The sequence below is a fragment of the Puma concolor genome, chromosome B3, assembly GCF_028749965.1.
Source record: "Puma concolor isolate L17-30 chromosome B3, mPumCon1.1.hap2, whole genome shotgun sequence".
Classification (NCBI taxonomy): domain Eukaryota; kingdom Metazoa; phylum Chordata; class Mammalia; order Carnivora; family Felidae; genus Puma; species Puma concolor.
The window spans coordinates 144,212,431-144,235,130 of NC_141672.1; the positions used below are offsets into that span (position 1 = coordinate 144,212,431).

Sequence of the window (22,700 nt, forward strand, 5' to 3'; positions counted from 1 at the left end):
ACCACGGTAGGCCGCACCAGTATATCCATCCCAAATTGTGGCAAATTGTTAGTTTCCATCCCAAATTGTGGCAAAACGGAGTCTCTTTTTCTCAATCTCCAAAGGGGCAGTTTGAAAACAACAAATAAATTTATAAATAAGTAAGTTTAAAGCACAAAACAGAGTGACAAGTATCCTATTCAATTTCCCAGCCAGAATGCCTGGAAATTCTGCCCCGTGTGTTTCTGACTTACGTTGGTGGGAGGCAATCAGATATATATCCCAGAAGAAAACGTAAGATACCTTATGTCCCGATGCTGACGCAGTTCCTGTCCACAATCCAGAGCTGTCAGTTCATCGTCAGGAATAGTATCAACTAATTTACAGATGTGGTCCATCACGCAAATAAGCTGCTGTTGTAAACTGGTCTGTCTAGCTATAAAATTTTATTTTGTCAATATTTTTCCTTGAAAAAGACTTAAAATTTTATAAGTCATGCATGTACAATTTGAAGTAGTTTAAAAACAAGGTTGTAAACTACCACGTATTGCCCTATTATCTGCCTGTGAAATAATCTGAAATCACGTCATCTCCATTCTGTATCATGAGAGCCCGTAACTGTGTGACCATCGTTTCATTTCAGGTTAATTCTTACTATTTCGCTTAGGGTAAGCTACGTCACTGTAAGCTACAGAAGTTGATCGATTTAGGAAAGTTTTTAACTAACCTCAGGGGTAAATCTTACCAGGCCCATAGAAGGTATATCATACAGGGCTGGACAGGCAAGAGCCCCGCCTGCTGTTCTGATCCGCCTGGCATCCACACTTCCTTTCAGTGGTAACAGACTTAGACTTTCTTTGGGGAGACCCCTGCCCCTCTCCCTCGGTGGGCATCTGGTGTAAGGCAGCTCAAGACAGAAACAGGTCTGGGAACTCTGTGACTGGAAAAGGAGACTTCTCTTTTCAAGAAGCTGCACAGGCTGCTGGTGGCCGCGTCCTCCGCCACCACACAGGGAAACACAGCCTGAAAGGAAGACCAACACGAGGGCAGCAGAAAACAGAGATGGAAAGGAGTGGGGGACTGAGATGGAGACATGGGGTAGAAGAGAGGCAAGCAGGTGTGAGAGAGAGATTCCTGATCAATTTTCCCATTTTCAAAATTTACGTTACATAACTAAGAAAAAGGATGTCAAAGGAGGTGAGGCTTTATTTTTAAAAAAAAATTTTTTTTTTCAACGTTTATTTATTTTTGGGACAGAGAGAGACAGAGCATGAACGGGGGAGGGGCAGAGAGAGAGGGAGACACAGAATCGGAAACAGGGTCCAGGCTCTGAGCCATCAGCCCAGAGCCTGACGCGGGGCTCGAACTCACGGACCGCGAGATCCTGACCTGGCTGAAGTCGGACGCTTAACCGACTGCGCCACCCAGGCGCCCCAGGAGGTGAGGCTTTAGATGAAGGAAGAAAAGACTGGGTCGGGGTAGAAATGGGAAGCAAGGAAGATGCCTTCTCCACCCCTAAGGCCTCAGGTTAGCTGGAGAAATAAACACGAAATCAACGGTTTAGGTGGGCTGCAGAGGAAGCTATTCTCAGGAGACAATGTGACAAGTAAGAGGAAGAGAATGTGCAGAGAAGAGAACGCGACTGCCGGGAAATCACTGACGGAGGACAGCCAGTCACGGGCTCTGAGGGGCAGGAGGGAGGGGAAGAGCAGACAGGCAGAGGCTCAGGGGACAAGCATCTTTGCAACAGTGACTTGGGAAAAGTGGACTTTTACTAGAGACTGGCACGAATAAGGACGTGAGGTATGAGACGGTCAAGTGGAATTGCTGAGTCCCCATTTTGCGTGTTTGCGTGTTTTCTCTGCATGGCGAACCGGGTATCAGATTGGAAAGAGGAGAATAAACACTGGTCTGAAGGAAATGAAAGCCAAGATAGGCTCAGAGGTAGATACAGCCAGTGAAAAGGAGCTCGAGTCTTCTTGTCTAGACAGGTTACACCTCAGAATACAAAGCAAACCCGCAAAGAAGATCCCGCTGATATGTGAGGAATCCAGTGAATAGGACAGTTAGTTGATGGAAGAGTGAAGACAAGCAAACATTGTTCTGATTAAAAAAAGAATTCTAAACAGATTGCCAAAAGCTACAGGCTGGTGATGTGGATGTTAATTCAAGGCAAAATTCTAGAACATGTTATCAAATGGCTGCTTTGTGAGCTTCAAGAGGAGAGGAAACAATTACAGAGTTAGCAAGAGTTCATGTAAATAAACCAGTAATCTTAATGTATTTCCTTCTTTGAAGGGATTACTAGACTGGCAGATGATAACAGCTACCACTTACTGAAGGCCTACAGTACTCTGGCACTTAACCTTGAATCCTGACAAATACCTAATAAGATACCAGTTTCATGTTATAGAAGAAACTGAGGTTCAGAGAAGCTTAACTAATTTGCCATAATCACACAGCCAGCAGTAGGAAAAGACAGGGTTTTGTACCCGAGGACCGTGTCACTCTAGAGCTGACGTCCCAGGCTCTTTCTCTTGCTGCCTTAGACCCTGGACTTGCGGAGCCACATGACCGAGTCTTCTGCAGCAGCCCCCCCCCCCCCCCCCCCCCCACCGTGGACAAGGGAGAGAAACACAGTCTGGAGGCAGATGTGAAACAAGTTGAGCAAGAAGGGATGAATGGACTGATGTCACCTGAGAGACCGCTAACGACATTCCATATGGCTCTGTCCTTGTCCCCGTCCTAGTGAACCATTTTATCAGTGAAACAATGCCACAGAACAGCACAGTGTGGCGGCTACCAGTGTCAACTCAAGAGCCTCAGGACTGCTGGATTTCGATCCTTGCTCTGCTGTTGTTTCATTCCACGACACGTGTAGTTCTATTTAATTCTCCTGGGCCTCGTGTCCTTATTTGTAAAATGGGGATAACAGAAACTGCCTTCAAGGCCACTGTGAGGATTAAACTAGTTGATATTGTCAAACACCCAGAAGAGTGTCCTAGTAGGACATCAGGTATTTCAGGGACTTCCCTAACAATAAATTCAGAGACCAAAATAAAGAAAAAGAAATTTGGAGGAAACAGAAATAACGCACACCATCACACACGTGCATGTACATGTGCACGCTACACACGTGCACGTATACACACAATAGACACGCACACACACACCACCACACACGTGCGTGTGACACACACATGCCTGCACACACACCACTATGCTCATGTGTGCACACACACTACACACGTGGCTGTGCAAACACACACACCACAAGTACAGGACCCATTAGAAAAGACCAGAACAGGGGCACCTGGGTGGCTCAGTCAGTTGAGCATCCGACTCTTGATTTTGGCTCAGGTCACGAACTTATGGTTTGTGGGATCGAGCCCCGCGTCTGTCTCTGTGCTGACAGCATGGAGCCTGCCTGGGATTCTCTGTCTCCCTCTCATTCTGCCCCTTCCCCAATCATGTGCATGCGCGCGCTCTCTCTCTCTCTCTCTCTCTCTCTCAAAAAAAAAAAAAAAAGACCAGAACAACATGTTACAGAATATTCAGAGAATAAAACAAGTGCTCTTGGAAGACGGCTTGATTAAATGGAAAAATCCCATAGATGAGTTAAAGATAAAATTGAGTAAACCTCCCAGAAAGCAGAGAAGCAAGAAGTGGAAAATAGGAATACCTCATGGAGGCCTAAAATCCAAATTACAGAAGTTCCAGGAAGAGCGAAAGAGAAAAGAGAAAAGAGAAAACAAATAAGAAAAGAAAAAGAAAAATTCCAAAAAACTCCAGGACAGAAGGACACAGATCTCCAGACTGACAGAGCCCCTGGGAAATAGAAATCAGAAGCAGGAAAGGAGGCTGCTGCTTTTCAAAATCTTGTAGTGCATCTAGATTATTTGTATTGGTTAATAGAAAATTTAAAAATGAATTAGAAACATCAACTAAACAGAAAGTATTAAACTTTGCATGGACATCAAGCTGCAAACCCCAGAGTACATACAAGGGAGAATCAGGAGGATGTAAGGTCTAGGAAAAAGAGTTAAAAGACCTGACAATATTTAGCCCTAAAAAAAGCAGGGGGTGGGGTAGGGAGAGAGGCTTCTAAGAACTTTAGACTTATTTCACGAGGATTAAAGTTACAGGAAGACAAATTCTGGCTCAGTATGAGAAATGATTTTCTAACCAATAGTGTTTTCAAAACACAGTATGAATTATCTTGTGAGAACACAAGTTTCTGAGTCGTCGAAGTCGATGGTGGCTACACAGCACCCAGGGGCGGGCGGTTCTATGTGGGGGGCCTGGTCCTGTAGGGGGCCCAGTTCTGTGTGACAGCCTGGTTCTGTGTGGATGTCCAGTTCTGTGAGGAGGACTGGCTGGATCTGTGAGGGGCCTGGTTCTGTGGGGGGGGGCCCAGTTCTGTGTGGGGGGCCCGTTCTGTGTGGGGGCCCGGTTCTGTGTGGGGGGCCTGTTCTGTGGGGGGGGCCCGGTTCTGTGTGGGGGGCCTGTTCTGTGGGGGGAGGGGCCTGGTTCTGTGTGAGGGGCCTGTTCTGTGGGGGGGGGGGGCCGGTTCTGTGTGGGGGGCCCGTTCTGTGTGGGGGCCCGGTTCTGTGTGGGGGGGGGCCCGGTTCTGTGTGAGGGGCCTGTTCTGTGGAGGGGGGGGCCCAGTTCTGTGTGGGGGGCCTGTTCTGGGGGGGGGGGGCCCGGTTCTGTGCGGATGTCCAGTTCTGTGAGGAGGACTGGCTGGATCTGTGAGGGGCCTGGTTCTGTGGGGGGGCCCGATTCTATGTGAGGGGCCTGGTTCTGTGTGGAGGACTGGCTGGTTCTGTGTGTGGCCCTGGTTCCGTGTGAGGGGCCCGTTCTGTGGGGGGGGCCCAGTTCTGTGTGGGGGGCCCATTCTGTGTGGGGGCCCGGTTCTGTGTGGGGGGTCTGTTCTGTGGGGGGGGGGGGGCGGTTCTGTGTGAGGGGCCTGTTCTGGGGGGGGGCGGTTCTGTGGGGGGGGCCCGGTTCTGTGAGGGGGCCCGGCTCTGTGTGAGAGCCATCTCATGTACCTCATGCTAGACAGCCACAGGTTAAAAATATAATCACGCTTTGTTTTCAAACGTAAGCAGTTAAAATACGCGCTATGTCTAAAATAATTTTTGTACCCTCATAGTCTGTGCTGGTTTCTTGATCAGGCTGCCACATTGTCGTCTCCTTGGGTTTTGCCAAGTCCTCTGATGTGCTAGGACCATCCTTTGTGTCAGAGGCGTCAAGGTCCTTTAATATACTGCAAATTAAAAAATATAAAACCAACCATAATACAGACTTAGACCAAATGCATAATTCTTTCTGTGATGTTTTTCCACCACTGGCCGGACAATATGGAACAGAACAGAGAAACATGTTTTTTGTCTCTTCCATTCTAGAACTTCTTTGGCTAGCTTTCAAAGTCTCCCATCTTCTGGCCCCAAGAGACCTTTCACCTCTACCTCCAAAGGTGTCCTTTCGGTAACCCCAGGTGGCATCACATGGCATCGCTCCCACTCCTCACAGAAGCCCGGTGTGGTCTGCCTGAAGGATTCTGCCTCGCTCTCCTCTCAATTTGGGAAACCCACCATCTAATCTCTTCTGACCCAAATCACACTTTTTCTTCTAGGCCCGGTCCAAGTCTTACTCTTCTGCTTCCTCTAGCACGTAGTTATTAACATTCCTCTCTTCTGAGGTTCCAAAGCATTCTTCCAGATTCTCTTGCTAGGCCAGCATGGCTAATACATTTATCTGTACGTAAGATTAACTCATGTAGATTATACGAAAATTATCAACACATACAAACGTGGTCAGTCTGACTAGATACAAGAAATACCTGAAACAAAATAAATGCACACTAAATGGTGTTAGAGAGAGTACCATGGAAATACAGTGCCTTCTGGAACGTGAGAAGGCTTTGCCAAGGAGGGAGACTTGAGGAAACCTTGAATGGTGGGTAAGGGAAAGGTGACGGACCATGAGGGGAGACAATAAAGACAATTCTCTTTACTTGATATTCAGGAATCACTATATGTACCTAAAGCAGGATTTTAGAATGCAATCTTCTAAATAAATCAAACAATGAGGAATAACTATGCTTTACATAGTCTTAAAAAATGATAACATAGGGGGCGCCTGGGTGGCTCAGTCGGTTGAGCGTCTGACTTCGGCTCAGGTCATGATCTCACGGTTCATGAGTTCGAGCCCCGTGTCGGGCTCTGTGCTGACAGCTCAGAGCCTGGAGCCTGCTTCGGATTCTGTGTCTCCTTCTCTCTCTGCCCCTCCCCAACTTGTGCTCTGTCCATGTCTCTCAATCAATCAATCAATCAATCAATAAATGTCAAAAAAAAAAGATAATATAATCAAAGGAAAGACATTCTATTTTTAGCAATGTTTTCCAGATTTTCAGTTCGTCTCATTTAGCTCTTTGGAACTTAGAGCTGTTGTACGGGCATAACTGGAGACAGAGCTCAAGAGGTGACGTGGGACCTGAAGGCAGAAGTCTGGGGGCCAGCTAAGGAGGTTTAGGCACAGGAGATACAAAACATGTTTCTCGTTTGGTTATTCACTATCCGACCGTTCCACCTTGGAAGTTAATTCAGAAGTCACCAGCAGTGTTTTAAAACAAGATAAAATACAAAAGAAAATTTATGTGTGTACTGCCCACGGTGAGAGTACTGTCTGTGAACATTCTGTTTTGGTTTTAAAATATATACAAATATATATTTGAGGTTGCAATGGAAAATACAGAGAGAGAATCTACGCTGGGAATTACCTTGGAAATAAACATTTTCTAACTGCGAACAACCTATAACCATGGTATGACAACTCAAAAGATCATGTGGCCATTAAAAAGAATAAAGATAAAGACTACGTAGAAACATGGAAAATGTTTTTAAAATAATGTTAAGAGCAAAGCAGCAGAATAAAACATTATAATTACATGTTGATTACAGCAATGCAAAAATCACACACACATGCAGAGAAGGATCAGAACTCAACACGGGTAAAGAGAATGTCTGGTCTGAGGGAACCGCAGCACTGCAAGTGTCCCGTTAAACAGGCTGCAGTGTCATCTGGGCCACACACACTTTTTTAATGAACAGAGGAAAGAAAGGCAGGCGTTCAACGGGAAGCGGTCTGGCCCAGGGAACAGCCTTACGCTGGATCTCTGTCCATCTGCCATTAAATGTACCATCCCAGGCAACGCCTGCTCCTCCCCAGGCCTTGGCTGCTTCACTGTTCTAGGAGAATCTGGTTTAGAATCTACGCTCCATATGAACTTTCGCTCAGTTCCTCCACTTCCTATAGCTCTGTCTGAATTTCTATGGGAAGGGCGAAGAGGACAGGGCAGCTCTTACAGTTTTTTAGTTTCGTCATCAAACAGTAATGACACTGTGACCTTTCCCATCTCTTCAAACATCCCAACCCACCTGTGAAAACACAAGCCCAGAGAAAGAGGTTATGCAGGCAAACACCTCCTTGTTGATGAAGGTGGGATCCTAGACGGACCTGCTCTCATTAAAATATTGATTAACAGCACAGTAAATCCTCTATCACTCAACTGGACTGTGGTCCGGATTGGGTGGGAGACAGAGGTAATGTGGACTATTAGTTTTTTAAGCTATTGATGGGCTATATGTACCATCTTTTTCCCACACTACCAATTAACCACAACCATGTCACCGATTTACTAGAATTCAGAGAATGACAAATACAATGGCCAATTCTATACTGCAAGACCAAAAAAAAAAAAAAAAAAAAAAAAAGGAAAAGAAAAAGAAAAAAAGGGCATATTATTTACTAAGTCACTTTCCAAATGAGTTCATTTAATGTCATTTCAGGTCTAAGAGTTTGGAAATATAGTATTTTTAGGAATATATTCCACCTGTAAAAATCAACTCAATAAAACTGTTCGGAGGTCCCATGTAATTAAGAGTAATGGAAGTTTACAGCTTTAGAATGCCATCAATTAAATAAAATGTATAAAGAGGGATTTTCTGACGCTTTCATTGAGATATAAACTGTGCAGAAGCAGGATATAAATCTATACAGATGCTACCAAGCTAAAGAGAATTGTTTCAGACATCCCAGAAATAAACAATGTTTATGAACTAGCTGTTTTACCTGAGACATTTTAAAGCGGAAGAAGAGGCAGAGGTGACTTCTTCTGGAGAAGGTGGAACGAAATCTGCATCGTAATCCTCTTTGTTGAGCTCAACACACGGGGACTTCTCAACTGGATGTAATTCCATTTCTTCCGAGATCTTCTCTTCTCTACTCTCTAAAGTAAAACCGGGGACACGGGTTACTTTCATCACTCCGGGGATGTCACTCGAGTGAGCGCTCCGGGCGAGTCACACCAGACGAGGGCACCCTCCTTTCACACCTGGGCGCGGGGGGGTTCTTCCTGAAGAATTACTGAGTCAACCGGGTTAAGTCCAACGAACGTGGGAATGAGGCTAAAGATCTGCTTAAGTATTTCCGCGTCTGTCTCCAGGTAAATTACGGATCCCAACTGAGCGTCGGCACTTCCATTTTGCTCTTTCGCTCTTATTTAAGAGGGAAGTAGAACAAGTCAGTATGATAAGTGCACAAACACGGTTGACCGTACCGCCAAGGCATCCTAGTCACTTGCGTCCTGCCAGATTCAGTGTTTCTCCCTCTCTCTCTTGACTGTGTGGGATAACGATGCCACATGGCTGCTTTCTAATTCACCTTTTACCCAATTTTCTCTCCATGAACAGCAACGCATTTGATTAGACTTTAGTTTTGCTTGCTGTCGATCATTTCTCCGTCCCCTCTCGGCCGCTAGTAACCTTGATGGGATTCAGGTATCTAAAAGTGTTGGTCTCGTATTTATACCTATTTCGTGTGTCGGGTACTTCCACATATGGCTAATCTTAGCTGGTAGGTTCTGGACACCTAATAATTATGACAGCTACACAGAAAATGATTTGAATGTGTAAAACTTTAATAGCATAATTAGATCATATTCTACATTAATTTTAGATGGGAGCAAGCCATAAAGGAATTATAACAGAAAGGCTTAGTTCCACATCCCAATTCTACCAACTAGCCAGGAGACCATTAAGAAACCATTTAACCTCTATGGACTTTATTTTCTTCACAAGTAAAATTATAGAGCTATTTTTCGTGTTTATATAATAATATTATCAGAATAAAATCTTTTCTGTAGGTCCTGCCTCAAGACGTGGCCAACACATTGTTCAGTAAGTTCCTCCAAAGGGCCTAAGGAAAACAACTGTATCTCCTTGCTGTAGTTCCCAACGCCTGGCTTTGAATAAATTAATACAATCAACATACTAAAATGAGATAAAATATAATTTTTACCTCTTTCTTTTCCCAAGTGAGTTTTTCCAGGGTGACCATCCTGAGCATCTCCACCTAGAAGCTCTTCGGGAATAGGGTCATCGTCAATGCAAATCACGTCGTTACTTAACCATTCCGCGTAGTTGTTCTGTTCCTTAGTCACACATGCTTGCTCGCTTGCAGAGGAGGACGGAGTCACATCAGCCTTTATTGTATTTGCTAGAGATCGCTGTGCTTGAAAAAAGTTTCTCTTGCTCTTTTTCGATTTCTGAGCAGTGCTTACTCTTACAACGTGACTTTTGCACGGTGTAACAAATGCTTCTGAATTTCCAGAAATATCAAAGTCATCCATATCATCCCAATCGTCGACAGTAACAAAAGAATCTGATGAAGAACTAAATTCTAATTTCTTGAAAGTAGCGTTACTGGATTTCTTTACAACCGATGTGTTCCGGGTATTACAAAAAACTCCCCGTGGAACCTGCAGCAAATCTGGCAATGATGGTTTTGAAACAGCTCTCCTGGTTTGCTGTCCTGCTGGAGCATTTTTAAAGTCATTGACCCTTGTCTGCTGACTTGTGATATAAGGTGAAGGTTCACTAAAGGAAAAGGTCTCAGTAACATTAACGCTTTTATCACTTAACACAGGTGCTTTTGCTACTGATACACTAGTGACAGATACATCGTTGGCTGAAGATATTTTCTTTTTAAAAGTGAAACCTCTGAAAAATAATTGGAAAACCGAATTAGACTGACAAGTTTTAACAAAGACACCAACTATACAAAACTCTAAAATCTGTTCCTGATTTATACAGCAACTCACCTTAACTATATCACAAGTGATCAAAGAACCTGTTCCCTCTCTGGTTTTTAAATGTGTAAGGTAGGGGCGCCTGGGTGGTGCAGTCGGTTAAGCGTCCGACTTCAGCCAGGTCACGATCTCGCGGTCCGTGAGTTCGAGCCCCGCGTCAGGCTCTGGGCTGATGGCTCAGAGCCTGGAGCCTGTTTCCGATTCTGTGTCTCCCTCTCTCTCTGCCCCTCCCCTGTTCATGCTCTGTCTCTCTCTGTCCCAAAAATAAATAAACGTTGAAAAAAAAAAATTTAAATGTGTAAGGTAACTTAAATTTTATTTTGTATGAGCTGATCTTTCTTTTTTTTTTAAAGTTTATATTATTTATTTTGAGAGAGAGAGCGAGCGAGCGAGCACGGAAGGGGCAGAGACAGGGAGAGAGAGCCAGAATCGCAAGCAGGTTCCACACCGTCAGTGCAGAGCCTAATGCCAGGCTTGAACTCATGAATTGTGACTTCATGACCTGAGCTGAAATCGAGAGTCAGACGCTTAACCGACTGAGACACCTGGGCGCCGCAGTATGCTCTGATCTTTCTAATGCAGAAGCTAATTATTCAGTTTTGAGAGTGTCGGGGCCATTCCCACTACTTTATTTCTCAGGCTGGCCATCCTCAGCCAGCAGCACCTCCAGTGGGAGGGGACAGCATCAAAGAAACAGAGAAGAAACTCATATGTGGCAACTTGTTGCCATTCTGATACAAGTTTTATGGGGAAAAGAGGCAAAACCCAAAGAGGCTCCACTGAAATCTGAAAAACAAGTAAAAGAGACAGGTATCCTGGGCGTCTGTGAGGTTTAGTGACATGAAGGTCAATGGTAACTTTAAAGCCAGCGCCCAGAACAGTGTCTAGTCTTGGTACAGGCACAGTTAAGAAGAGAAATTAAGTATCACTACAAGCAGTTTGGAGTCTAGCTTAGAGGAGAGAACAGAACTGGAGAGCTGTCATTTCCATATAAACTGTTCTTGGAATGGATATAAAATTATATTAAAATATTAAAAATACCTGTTTGCCCAAATTTATAGGATTCACTATTCATTCATCCCACAAATATTCACTGAGCAAGCATTATGCACCAGGAACAATGCAAAGTCACTGAACAATTTAGCACCTGGTGCTGCTAAAACATGTTCTACCATTAATTTGCAAAGTAGGAGAGTCACTGGCCCTCTCAGCTTCATTTCCTGATGTGCAGTGAAAGGGTCGAAAGGGAAGAGATCTCATCTGTATGATACTGTGGGTCAGTGTCTGTATGACAGCCAAAATACTTACGAAGATTTCGGTTTTGCAAGACTTAATCCGTTATTAAGTTTTCTGGCTGAGTGGCGTTCCAGTTGCTCCTGTAGATTATTCTGGGGAATAGCAGCCATGATCCTAAACAGTGAGGAAAAGAACTATCAGCAGAGTTATGTACATCACATTAATCATAGTATTCCTTGGGGGTGGGGGTGGAGCACTGTCTCAACTGTTCCCAGATTAATTAGGGTTTTTTTGGTCAATAAATTGTTTTGACATTTTTTACGAATGGTGAAATTTTAAATATATAATCTTTAGAGAACTCAGTGACTCATTAAAAAGGAATAACATCAGAATCGTAGGGGTCTCAGAAGATGAAGAGAGAGAAAAAGGGGTAGAAAATTTATGTGAGCAAATCACAGCGGAAAACTTTCCTAACCTGAGGAAAGATACAGACATCAAAATCCAGGAAGCACAGAGAACTCCCATTAGATTCGACAAAAACTGACCATCAACAGGCATATCATATAGTCAAATTCACAGACACTCAGGCAAGGAAAGAATCATGAAAGCAGCAAGGGAAAAAAAAGTCCTTAACCTACAAGGGAAGACAGACCAGGTTCGCAGCAGACCTATCCACAGAAACTTGGCAGGCCAGAAAGGAGGGGCAGGATATATTCAATGTGCTGAATCACAAAAATATGCAGCCAAGAATTCTTTATCCAGCAAGGCTGTCATTCAAAATAGAAGGAGAGATAAAAAAGCTACCCAAACAAAAATGAAAGGAGTTCATGACCACTAAACCAGCCCTGCAAGAAATTTTAAGGGGGGACTTTCTGAGGGGAGAAAAGACAAAACAAACAAACAAACAAAACAACAACAAAAACCCCAAAGACCAAAAGCAACAAAGACTTGAAAGGACCAGAGAACACCACCAGAAACTCCAACTCTACAGGCAACATAATGGCAATACATTCATATCTTTCAGTACTCTAAACATCAATGGTCTAAATGCTCCAATCAAAAGACACAACGTAATAGAATGGATAAGAAAACAAGATCCATCTATATGCTGTTTACAAGAGACCCATTTTAGACTTAAAGACACCTTCAGATTGAAAGTAAGGGGATGGAGAACCATCTATCATGCTAATGGTCACCAAAAGAAAGCCAGAGTAGCGATACTTATATCAGACAATCTAGACTTCAAAATAAAGACTGTAACATGAGATGAAGAAGGGCATTATATCATAATTAAGGGGTCTATCCACCAAGGAGACCTAACAATTGTAAACATTTATGCTCCAAATATATAAATCAATTAATCACAAACATAAAAAAAAAAAAAACTCATGGATAATAATACCATAATAGTAGGGGATTTCAACACCTGACTTACAGCAATGGACAGATGATCTAAACAGAAAATTAACAAGGAAACAATGGCTTTGAATGACACACTGGGCTGGATGGACTTAACAGATACATTCAGAACATTTCATCCTAAAGCAGTAGAATACACATTCTTCTTGAGTGCACATGGAACATTCTCCAGAATAGATCACATACTGGGACCCAAATCAGCCCTCAACAAGTACAAAAAGATCGAGATCATACCGTGCATATTTTCAGACCATAATGTTATGAAACTTGAAATCAACCACAAGAAAAAATTTGGAAAGATAACAAATACCTGGAGACTAAAGACCATCCTACAAAAGAATGAATGGACTAATCAAGAAGTTAAAGAGGAAATTAAAAAGTACATGGAAGCCAATGAAAATGATAACACCACAGACCCAAACCTCTGGGACGCAGCAAAGGCGGTCAGAAGAGGGAAGTATATAGCAATCCAGGCCTTCCTAAACAAGGCAGAAAGGTCTCAGATACACAACCTAACCTTACACCTTAAAGAGCTGGAAAAAAAACAGCAAATAAAACCCAAACCAGCAGAAGACAGTAAAAAATAAAGATTATAGCAGAAATCAATACTATTGAAACCAAAAAACCAATAGAACATATCAACGAAACCAGGAGCTGGTTCCTTGAAAGAATTAACAAAATTGATAACCCCCTAGCCAGTTTGATCAAAAAGAAAAAGGAAAGGACCCAAATAAATAAAATGAAGAATGAAAGAGGAGAGATCACAACCTACACTGCAGAAATACAAACAATAATAATAGAATATTGTGAGCAATTATATGCCAATAAAATGGGTAATCTGGAAGAAATGGACAAATTCCTAGAAGCATATAAACTACCAAAACTGAAACAAGAAGAAATAGGAAATTTGAACAGAACCATAACCATCAAAGAAATCGAACTAGTAACCAAAAACCTCCCCAAAAACAAGAGTCCAGGGCTGGACGGCTTTCCAGGGGAATTGTACCAAATGTTTAAAGAAGAGTTAACACCTATTCTCTTGAAGCTGTTCCAAAAAAATAGAAATGGAAGGAAAACTTCCAAACTCATTCTATGAAGCCAGCATTACCCTTGATACCAAAACCAGACAGAGACCCTAATAAAAACCAGAACCATGGACCAATTTCCCTGATGAACATGGATGCAAAAATCCTCAACAAGATATTAGCCAACCGTCTCCAACAATACATTAAAAAAAGTTGGGGCGCCTGGGTGGCGCAGTCGGTTAAGCGTCCGACTTCAGCCAGGTCACGATCTCGCGGTCCGGGAGTTCGAGCCCCGCGTCAGGCTCTGGGCTGATGGCTCAGAGCCTGGAGCCTGTTTCCGATTCTGTGTCTCCCTCTCTCTCTGCCCCTCCCCCGTTCATGCTCTGTCTCTCTCTGTCCCCAAAAATAAATAAATGTTGAAAAAAAAAAATTAAAAAAAAAAAAAGTATTCACCACAACCAAGTGGGATTTATATCTGGGATTCAGGGCTGGTTCAATTTCCGCAAAACAATCAATGTGATTCAACACATCAATAAAAGAAAGGATAAGAACCACATGATTCCCTCAATAGATGCAGAGAAAGCATTTGACAAAATACAGCATCCTTTCTTGATAAAAACCCTCAAGAAAGCAGGGAGAGAAGGATCATACCTCAAGATCATAAAAGCCATATATGAAAGACCCAGTGCTAATATCATCCTCAATGGGTAAAAACAGAGAGCTTTCCCCCTAAGGTCAGGAACAACACAGGGATGCCCACTCTCACCACTGTTATTCAACACAGTATTGGAAGTCTGAGCCTCAGCAATCAGACAACACAGAGGAATAAAAGGCATCCAAACTGGCCAGGAAGAAGTCAAACTTTCACTCTTCGCAGATGACATGATAATGTACATGGAAAACCCAAGAGTTTCCACCAAAAAACTTCTAGAGTTGATCCATGAATTCAGCAAAGTCGCAGGATATAAAATCAACGCACAGAAATTGGTTGCATTTCTGTATACCAATAATGAAGTAGCAGAAAGAGAAATCAAGGACTTGATCCCATTGACAATTGAACCAAAAACCATAAAATACCTAGGAATAAACCTAACCAAAGAGGTGAAAAATCCATACAATGAAAACTATAGAAAGCTTATGAAAGAAATTGAAGACACACAAAAAAATGGAAAAATATTCCATGCTTATGGATTGGAAAAACGAACACTGTTAAAATGTCCATACTACCCAAAGCAATCTACATATTAAATGCAATCCCTATCAAATAACACCAGCATTCTTCACAGAGCTAGAACAAACAATCATAAAATTTGTATGGAACCAGAAAAGACCCCAAATAGCCCAAGCAATCTTGAAAAGGAAAACCAAAGCTGGAGGCATCACAATCCCGGACTTCAAGCTATATTACAAAGCTGTAACCATCAAGATAGTATGGTACCGGCACAAAAACAGACACTCAGATCAATGGACCAGAACAGAGAACCCAGAAATGGACCCACAAACATATGGCCAACTAATCTTTGACAAAGCAGGAAAGAATAGCCAATGTAATAAAGACAGCCTCTTCAGCAAGTGGTGCTGGGAAAACTGGACAGCGACATGCAGAAGAATGAACCTGGACCACTTTCTTACACCATACACAAAATAAACTCAAAATGGATGAAAGACCTAAACATAAGACAGGAGGCCATCAAAATCCTAGAGGAGAAAGCAGGCAAAAACCTCTTTGATCTTGGCCACAGCAACTTCTTACTCAACATGTCTCCGGAGGCAAGGGAAACAAAAGCAAAAATGAACTACTGGGACCTGGGACCTCATCGAAATAAAAAGCTTCTGCACAGCGAAGGAAACAATCAGCAAAACTAAAAGGCAACCTACAGAATGGGAGAAGATATTTGCAAATGACATATCAGATAAAGGATAGTATACAAAATCTATAAAGAACTTACCAGGGGCACCTGGGTGGCTCAGTCAGTTAAGCGTCCAATTTTGGCTCAGGTCATGATCTCCCTGTTTGTGAGTTTAATCCCCATGTCAGGCTCTGTGCAGACAGCTCAGAGCCTGGAGCCTGCTTCAATTCTGTGTCTCTCCCTCTCTTTCTCTGTTTCTCCTCCCCCCTCTCAAAAATAAACGTTAAAAAAATTTTTCAAAGAACTTATCAAACTCAACACCCAAAAAACAAATAATCCAGTGAAGAAATGGGCAAAAGACATGAATAGACACTTCTCCAAAGAAGACATGCAGATGGCCAACCGACACATGAAAGAATGCTCCACATGACTCATCATCAGGGAAATACAATCAAAACCACAATGAGATACCACCTCACACCTGTCAGAATGGCTAACATGAACAACTCAGGCAACAATAGACGTTGGCGAGGATGTGGAGAAAGAGGATCCCTTTTGTACTGCTGGTGGGAATGCAAACTGGTGCAGCCACTCTGCAAAACTGTATGGAGATTCCTCAAAAAATTAAATGTCCCTGACAGATGAATGGATAAAGATGTACATACACATATATATATATACATACACAATGGAGTATTACTCGGCAATCAAAAGGAATGAAATCTTGCCATTTGCAACTATATGGATGGAACTGGAGGGTATTATGGTAAGCAAAATTAGTCAGGGAAAGACAAATATATGACTTCGCTCATATGAGGACTTTAAGATACAAAACAGATGAACATAAGGGAAGGGAAACAAAAAGAATATAAAAACAGGGAGGGGGACAAAACATAAGAGACTCAAATATAGAGAACAAACTGAGGGGGTGCTTGAGGGGTTGTGGGAGAGGGGATGGGCTAAATGGGTAAGGGGCAATAGGGAATCTACTCCTGAAATCATTGTTGCACTATATGCTAACTAACTTGGATATAAATTAAAAAATCAATTAATTAATGTAAAAAAACCAGGATCAATGAAATAGAAAAAATAATATAATAGAAAGTCATTAAACCAAAATATCCTACTTTGAGAGGAGTGATAAAACGTCCTCAGAGACTTAATGAAAGATATTGGAAATATGAAGTTGGATATTCAGTTATAAAGAAAAGAACTAATTGTTTTAAAAAATAAAGTAGTTGCTACAAAGCCGTCAGTGGATGAGCTGAGTAGCATGTTAATTAGCTGGATCAGGCCTAGGAAATCTGTAGTCCTGTTACATAATGGTCAGAAGACACAGCAAAGAGGAGGAAGTGGATAGGAGAGATTATGCAAGGATGTCACAATGTAAATTTGGTCTCATAAGAATGACATGAGGAATTAAACAGATGGAATGTACTTGAAGACAAAATAAATAAATAAAATGTATAATCTTTAACTCACTGAAGGCTTAGTTAAATAGCAAAATGACCTGGATTCCCCCAATGCTAAAATAAGCACAAAAGACATCAGAGAAGAGATTATTTGGAAACGATCTGGAGGAAAACCGGACCTGGCTTGGGCCTGCGGAGCAAGCAGAAGCTGCCCGGGGAGGGCGGTGTGAGAAACTGAAGAAGGCACCCTGAAAACCCAAAGAACAGATGAACGCAGTTCTCGGCCCGAGGGGAAAATCGGGAAAAGAAGAAAGGGATCACCAACGAGAACGAAAGTTTGCCAGCAAGAGGCCAGACTTCATCATTATCAAGTCTCAGCCTGAAAGAGTACTTTACCAAGCAGATTTACATCCCTCGTGTGACAAGCGTGAAATCGCTGAACTACAGCACAGGGTAACGCACGGCCTCAGCGACCCAAAAATTCCTGGGGCTGAAGGAAGAAGGGAGAGCTGAAATCTAGGCTTAAAAATTCTCATTCCAGGGCACCTGGGTGGCTCAGCCAGTTAAGCATCCAACTCTTGATTCTGGTTCAGGTCATGATCTAACGGTTCACGAGTTCAAGCCCTGCATCCGGCTCTGAGCTGACAGTCCGAAGACTGCTTGGGATTCTCTCTCTGCCTCTTCCCCCAAATAAATAAACATTAAAAGAAAAGTCTCACTCGAGCTGATAGTTACAATCCCTCTCCCATTCCATCTTTATCAGAAACCTACTTTTATTTAATGCCATGTAACTGAGGAGGAAGGGTTAACAACACTAGATGATACTCATGGAAATATGATGCTCTGCATAAATCACAATCCACTCACTGATCATTAAAATAAACTATGTTTGACAACTGTTTCACTTGATTTTTTTTTAAGCTTACTTATTTATTTTAGTAATCTCTACATCCAATGTGGGGCTCAAAACTCGTGACCTCAAGAGCAACATGACTCCTCTGACTGAACCAGCCACCCCTGTTTTACCTTATTTTCATTTTTTCAAAAAATGTCTATTGATCTTTGAGAGAGAGAGACAGAGAGGAGAGCACACATGCACGCAAGTGAGCATGCACGTAAGTGAGTGGGGGAGGAACAGAGGGAGGGAGAATCACAAGCAGGCTCCATGCTCAGCATGGAGCCTGACTCAGGGCTTGATCTCACGAACCTGAGATCATGACCTGAACCAAAATCAAGAGTCGGATGCTTAACTGACTGAGACACAGGTGCCCCTAAAATGATGTATTTTAATCCTGTCATCCCTCCTTTTTCATTATCTTGAATATTTCTATCAAGAGAAGCCTTCTCGAATCTACTATTTTGTTACCTAGTATACTACAGTTCACGTGGGAAAGACAGGATGTTAGATTCTTTCCTTTATTAATTTTCAAAATAATGACTTGATTTTCTAACAACCTTCAATTATGCTCAATTATCTTTCATTATTATTATGAACTCATAGGTTAAACATATTTAGTGTATTTTATTTTTTTTTAAGTTTATCTTTTGAGATAGAGAGGGCACACATACTCACACACAAATGGGGGAGGGGCAGAGAGAGAGGGTGAGACAGAATCCCAAGCAGGCTCTACACGGCCAGCACAGAGCCTGACTCGAACTCACAAACCATGAGATCATGACCTGAACCAAAACCAAGAATCAGATGTTTAACTGACTGTGCCACCCAGGTGCTCCCACTTTAGGCATATTTTAGTCCAATACAGTTATCGTCCTTATTGATTCTCCAATTGTTTCATGTTTGGCCAGCGGGAGCCTCTTTAGTCTTTTTGACGTAACCTTGATAGTCCTTGCTAAAGTAGTCCTAAAATAGTCTTTGCGAGCTCCCTCACTATCTGGAATGAAAAGATAGCCCAGGGTAATCTTCTGCATTTTTTGCTCCAGACTTAGAAAAAGCCATTTCCCCAAAGGGCCCTGATTTCTTTTCTCGTGGTGTATATATATATATTTTTTTAGTTTATTTGAGAGACAGAGATAGCACCAGACAGAGAATCTGAAGCAGGCTCTGCACTGTCAGGGCGAGCCCAATGCGGGGCTCGAACTTGTGTAACTGTGAAATCATGAGCTGAAACAAAGAGTCAGACGCTTAACTGACTGGGTCACCCAGGCACTCCTCGTAGAGAATATGTTAAGACCACAGTCTCTGTGTGTCCAAAGGCACCTTCCCGTTTCGTTACCTTCTTCTTTTTTTTAAATGTAAGTTCTATGCCCAATGTGGGGCTCAAACTCATGACCCCGAGATCAAGAGTCACATGCTCCTCTGACTGAGCCAGCCAGGCATCCTGGCACCTCCCCATTTTGCATCTAGTTTAAGAGGCTCAGTATTTTGTTTAAATATGCTCTCTCCAAGGTCCGTCCAACGTGGAAGTCTTTCACAGTCTAAATGAGAAAGACTGAAGTCACACTACTGCCTCTCAGAATTTCAACCTCAGCAGCTGATGTGGGGGGCAGAGGCACACAGACCTCCAGCCTTAAGACACTAAGAACAAAATGGTCCATAGTATCATTTACTTAACCTTGTCCTATATTCCTTCTAAGTTTTCATAGTTTCTATCGCATCCTTCTATGAATTTTCCATGTCTTACTTATTTTTGGATCAAAACCAGCCATGGTATTCTTTTTTTTTTTTTTAATTTTTTTAATGTTTTTATTTATTTTTGAGACAGAGAGAGGCAGAGCATGAGCAGGGAGGGGCAGAGAGAGTGGGAGACACAGAATCTGAAGCAGGTTCCAGGCCCTGAGCTGTCAGCACAGAGCCCAATGTGGGACTCGAACTCACGGACCGTGAGATCATGACCCAAGCTGAAGTCGGACGCTCAACCGACTGAGCCCCCCAGGTGCCCCAAAACCAGCCATGGTATTCTAATAGAGATTTCTAACATTACTCCGCAGCATGATGATATGTGTATATAGCCATCTCGATAGTACAAATTTTGATGAAATATTTCATAACTGTAGTGATAACATTATGGATTTATAGTTGGCATGCAGGCAGCCTTAACCCTGAGCTATTCTCTACTTCTAGTTTTTTTAATGTTTTATTATTTATTTCTTTTGAGAGAGAGCGCGCACGTGTGCGCATGCAAGTACAAACCGAGGAGGGGCAGAGAGAGAATCCCGAGCAGTAAGAGAGAATCCCGTGATGTAAGCACAGAGCTGGATGCGGGGCTCAATCCCACGAACCTAAGCCACAATCAAGAGTCGGACACTCAACTGACTAAGCCACCCAGGGGCCCCTACTTTTAAGCTACATGACTCTGGTTATTGCTACAGGGTAGCAACCTTTAGTGAAAGACATACTCCAAAGCATGGTAGCAAGTACACAATTTTCTACTCCAAATCCTTCAGTGAGAACACTTTGAAGACATTGGTGAACGCCGAGAAGCAAAAAGGGGTCTCCTTTGTATACTCCATTAAAACATCGTTAAGTTGTCCGACACACACAAAATTATTTACCAACAACAGCAAGTATCGGTGGTATGAAATTAAAGGAGGAGAATAAACTGAAACCAGAGACCAGTGAAAGGCTCTACAATACCGAAGGAGAGGAACAAAGCAATGAGCCCAGAAAACTTTAAAGTAAATCTCTGAATTAGACCCACCACAGGAATCACAAGTATAATTTGGAAAATGATCACAATTTTCTCTTACTTAAGGGGGGAAGTTATCCTTAAGCCATTGCAATAAACAAAATACTAATTCAACAGTGCAAAAAAATTTACCGAATGAAACATAATAAACCAGAAGACCATATCCATGCACAGACAGAATAAATAAATCAGTGAAAAGAAGGAAGAGGATGATAACAATCCAGTGCTGGAATACAAAACATACACCCAGCAAATGAGACTTAAAGTCTTTTGAATTAAAAGAAACCAATGGCAAAGAATAAAGGATTAAAAGAGTCCCATCTGAACAGTGTCTTGAATAAACAAAAATAGTTTGGGCCAGAAACTGAAAGGGCCTTTATTTAACAAACAGGTCATGATACTAAGAAGTAGTCTAAGGACATTAAACTGCAAGGAAAATTTTTATTTAAAAGATTTTATTATTATCATTTTTTAAGTACGCTTTACCTCCAATGTGGAGCTCAAACTCATGACCCCGAGATCAAGAGCTGCACATTCTACTGACTGAGCCAGCCAGGCGCCTCCACAAGGAAAATTTTTTTTTTTTTCAACGTTTTAATTTATTTTTGGGACAGAGAGAGACAGAGCATGAACGGGGGAGGGGCAGAGAGAGAGGGAGACACAGAATCGGAAACAGGCTCCAGGCTCCGAGCCATCAGCCCAGAGCCGGACGCGGGGCTCGAACTCACGGACCACGAGATCGTGACCTGGCTGAAGTCGGACGCTTAACCAACTGCGCCACCCAGGCGCCCCGGAAAATTTTTTTAAAAAAATTCTACAAGTAGCTTAGAAAAAAAGTATCACATTTGTAGTAATAAACAGAATTACTTCTGACTATTTGAGGGACACAGCATTTATAAGATCCTCAGCATACAAGACCCAAGCAAATTTCATTCACATGTGACAGGAGAAATACCTTTTTGGAGTTTGAACATTGTAAAATTGAAGCCTTACCTTCAACACTGGCTGTTAAGAAAGGTACAAATAGCAACACTGATTTTAAAAACAAAAGCTTAGGTAGATGGAAGCGGGCAGCAGATTCTGCGCCCCGGCCTCACCAGGAAGCTAGTAACGTCTCTGTGGATTTGAAGCAGAATTTCCTAAGAACACGTAAGGGATGGAGAAGAGAAAACTGACGATGGCCTTTAAGACCCTGACATCACGTGCCAAGCTGCTATCTTTGGACGGTTGTGGACTTACGCTAACATCTGGAACAACAAAAGCCTCTTTGCGCGGCCCTGGACAGTCTGCTGCGCGGGAGGCTAACGAAGTCGATTTCGGAGGGATCCCTCCACCTGCGCTATCAAAAGTACATGCGGATCTCACCTACACGGTTCGCTACACTCACAGCTCCAACAGAGACGCCTGAACTGTCCCCACCCCTGAAATTGCACTGGAACTGCTGGTGGCCACGAACTTCCTCGGTTGTTAAATAAAAGAAATTATAATAAACTGTTAACTTTTTTCAGCATTTAAAAACCAACAAAAACAAAAATGTAAGAAGTTAGTGGAAGGAGCACATGATCTGAGTTAACCAGGTCCACCAGACAACGTCCTAGTAACACTAGCAGGAAAAGCATTGTTATTGCGACACGCAGTTATTACAACAAAAGGTTAAAAAGAAACCGCAGGAAAAAAGCAAGACATAGGACAAAGGAAGCGAAGTTCTCTTTCTTTTTTTAAAGGCAGAATTCCTCTTCTTTCAAATAAATGAGACTATTGCTCATTTTGGGATCAAAATAGACTATTGCTATTTTGGGATCTATCAAAATCCGTACTACCTTTTCTCTAGGTCAAGTCTTTCTTTTATTCTTTTTGTTTTCTTGAGATGGCTATTTCAGGACCGGGGGACAGACTGCCAAAAAGACCGCTCGTAAGAAATTCAGCGCCAACTAACATTCAGCTATGTCTTGCACTGCTTCCTGTCTTCCGCTAGAAGT

The 22,700-nt window shown here is 42.5% G+C and overlaps 1 protein-coding gene across 5 annotated transcripts in view; it reads right to left on the reverse strand.

Annotated features, from left to right (window-relative positions):
• BLM (BLM RecQ like helicase) overlaps positions 1-22,700 on the reverse strand; it is a 91,493-nt gene that overhangs the window by 49,504 nt on the left and 19,289 nt on the right. For 4 of the 5 annotated variants that reach the window (XM_025918915.2, XM_086711618.1, XM_086711619.1 and 1 more), the window contains 5 exons: positions 11,441-11,542; positions 9,343-10,043; positions 8,116-8,272; positions 5,127-5,248; positions 283-415 (listed from right to left, as the gene is read on the reverse strand). In XM_025918915.2, the coding sequence (XP_025774700.1) occupies positions 283-415; positions 5,127-5,248; positions 8,116-8,272; positions 9,343-10,043; positions 11,441-11,538 (1,211 nt within the window). In that variant the 5' untranslated portion in view covers positions 11,539-11,542. Of the gene's footprint in view, positions 1-282; positions 416-5,126; positions 5,249-8,115; positions 8,273-9,342; positions 10,044-11,440; positions 11,543-22,700 lie in introns of those variants that run through there. The other variant, XM_086711621.1, reaches the window with a different exon arrangement.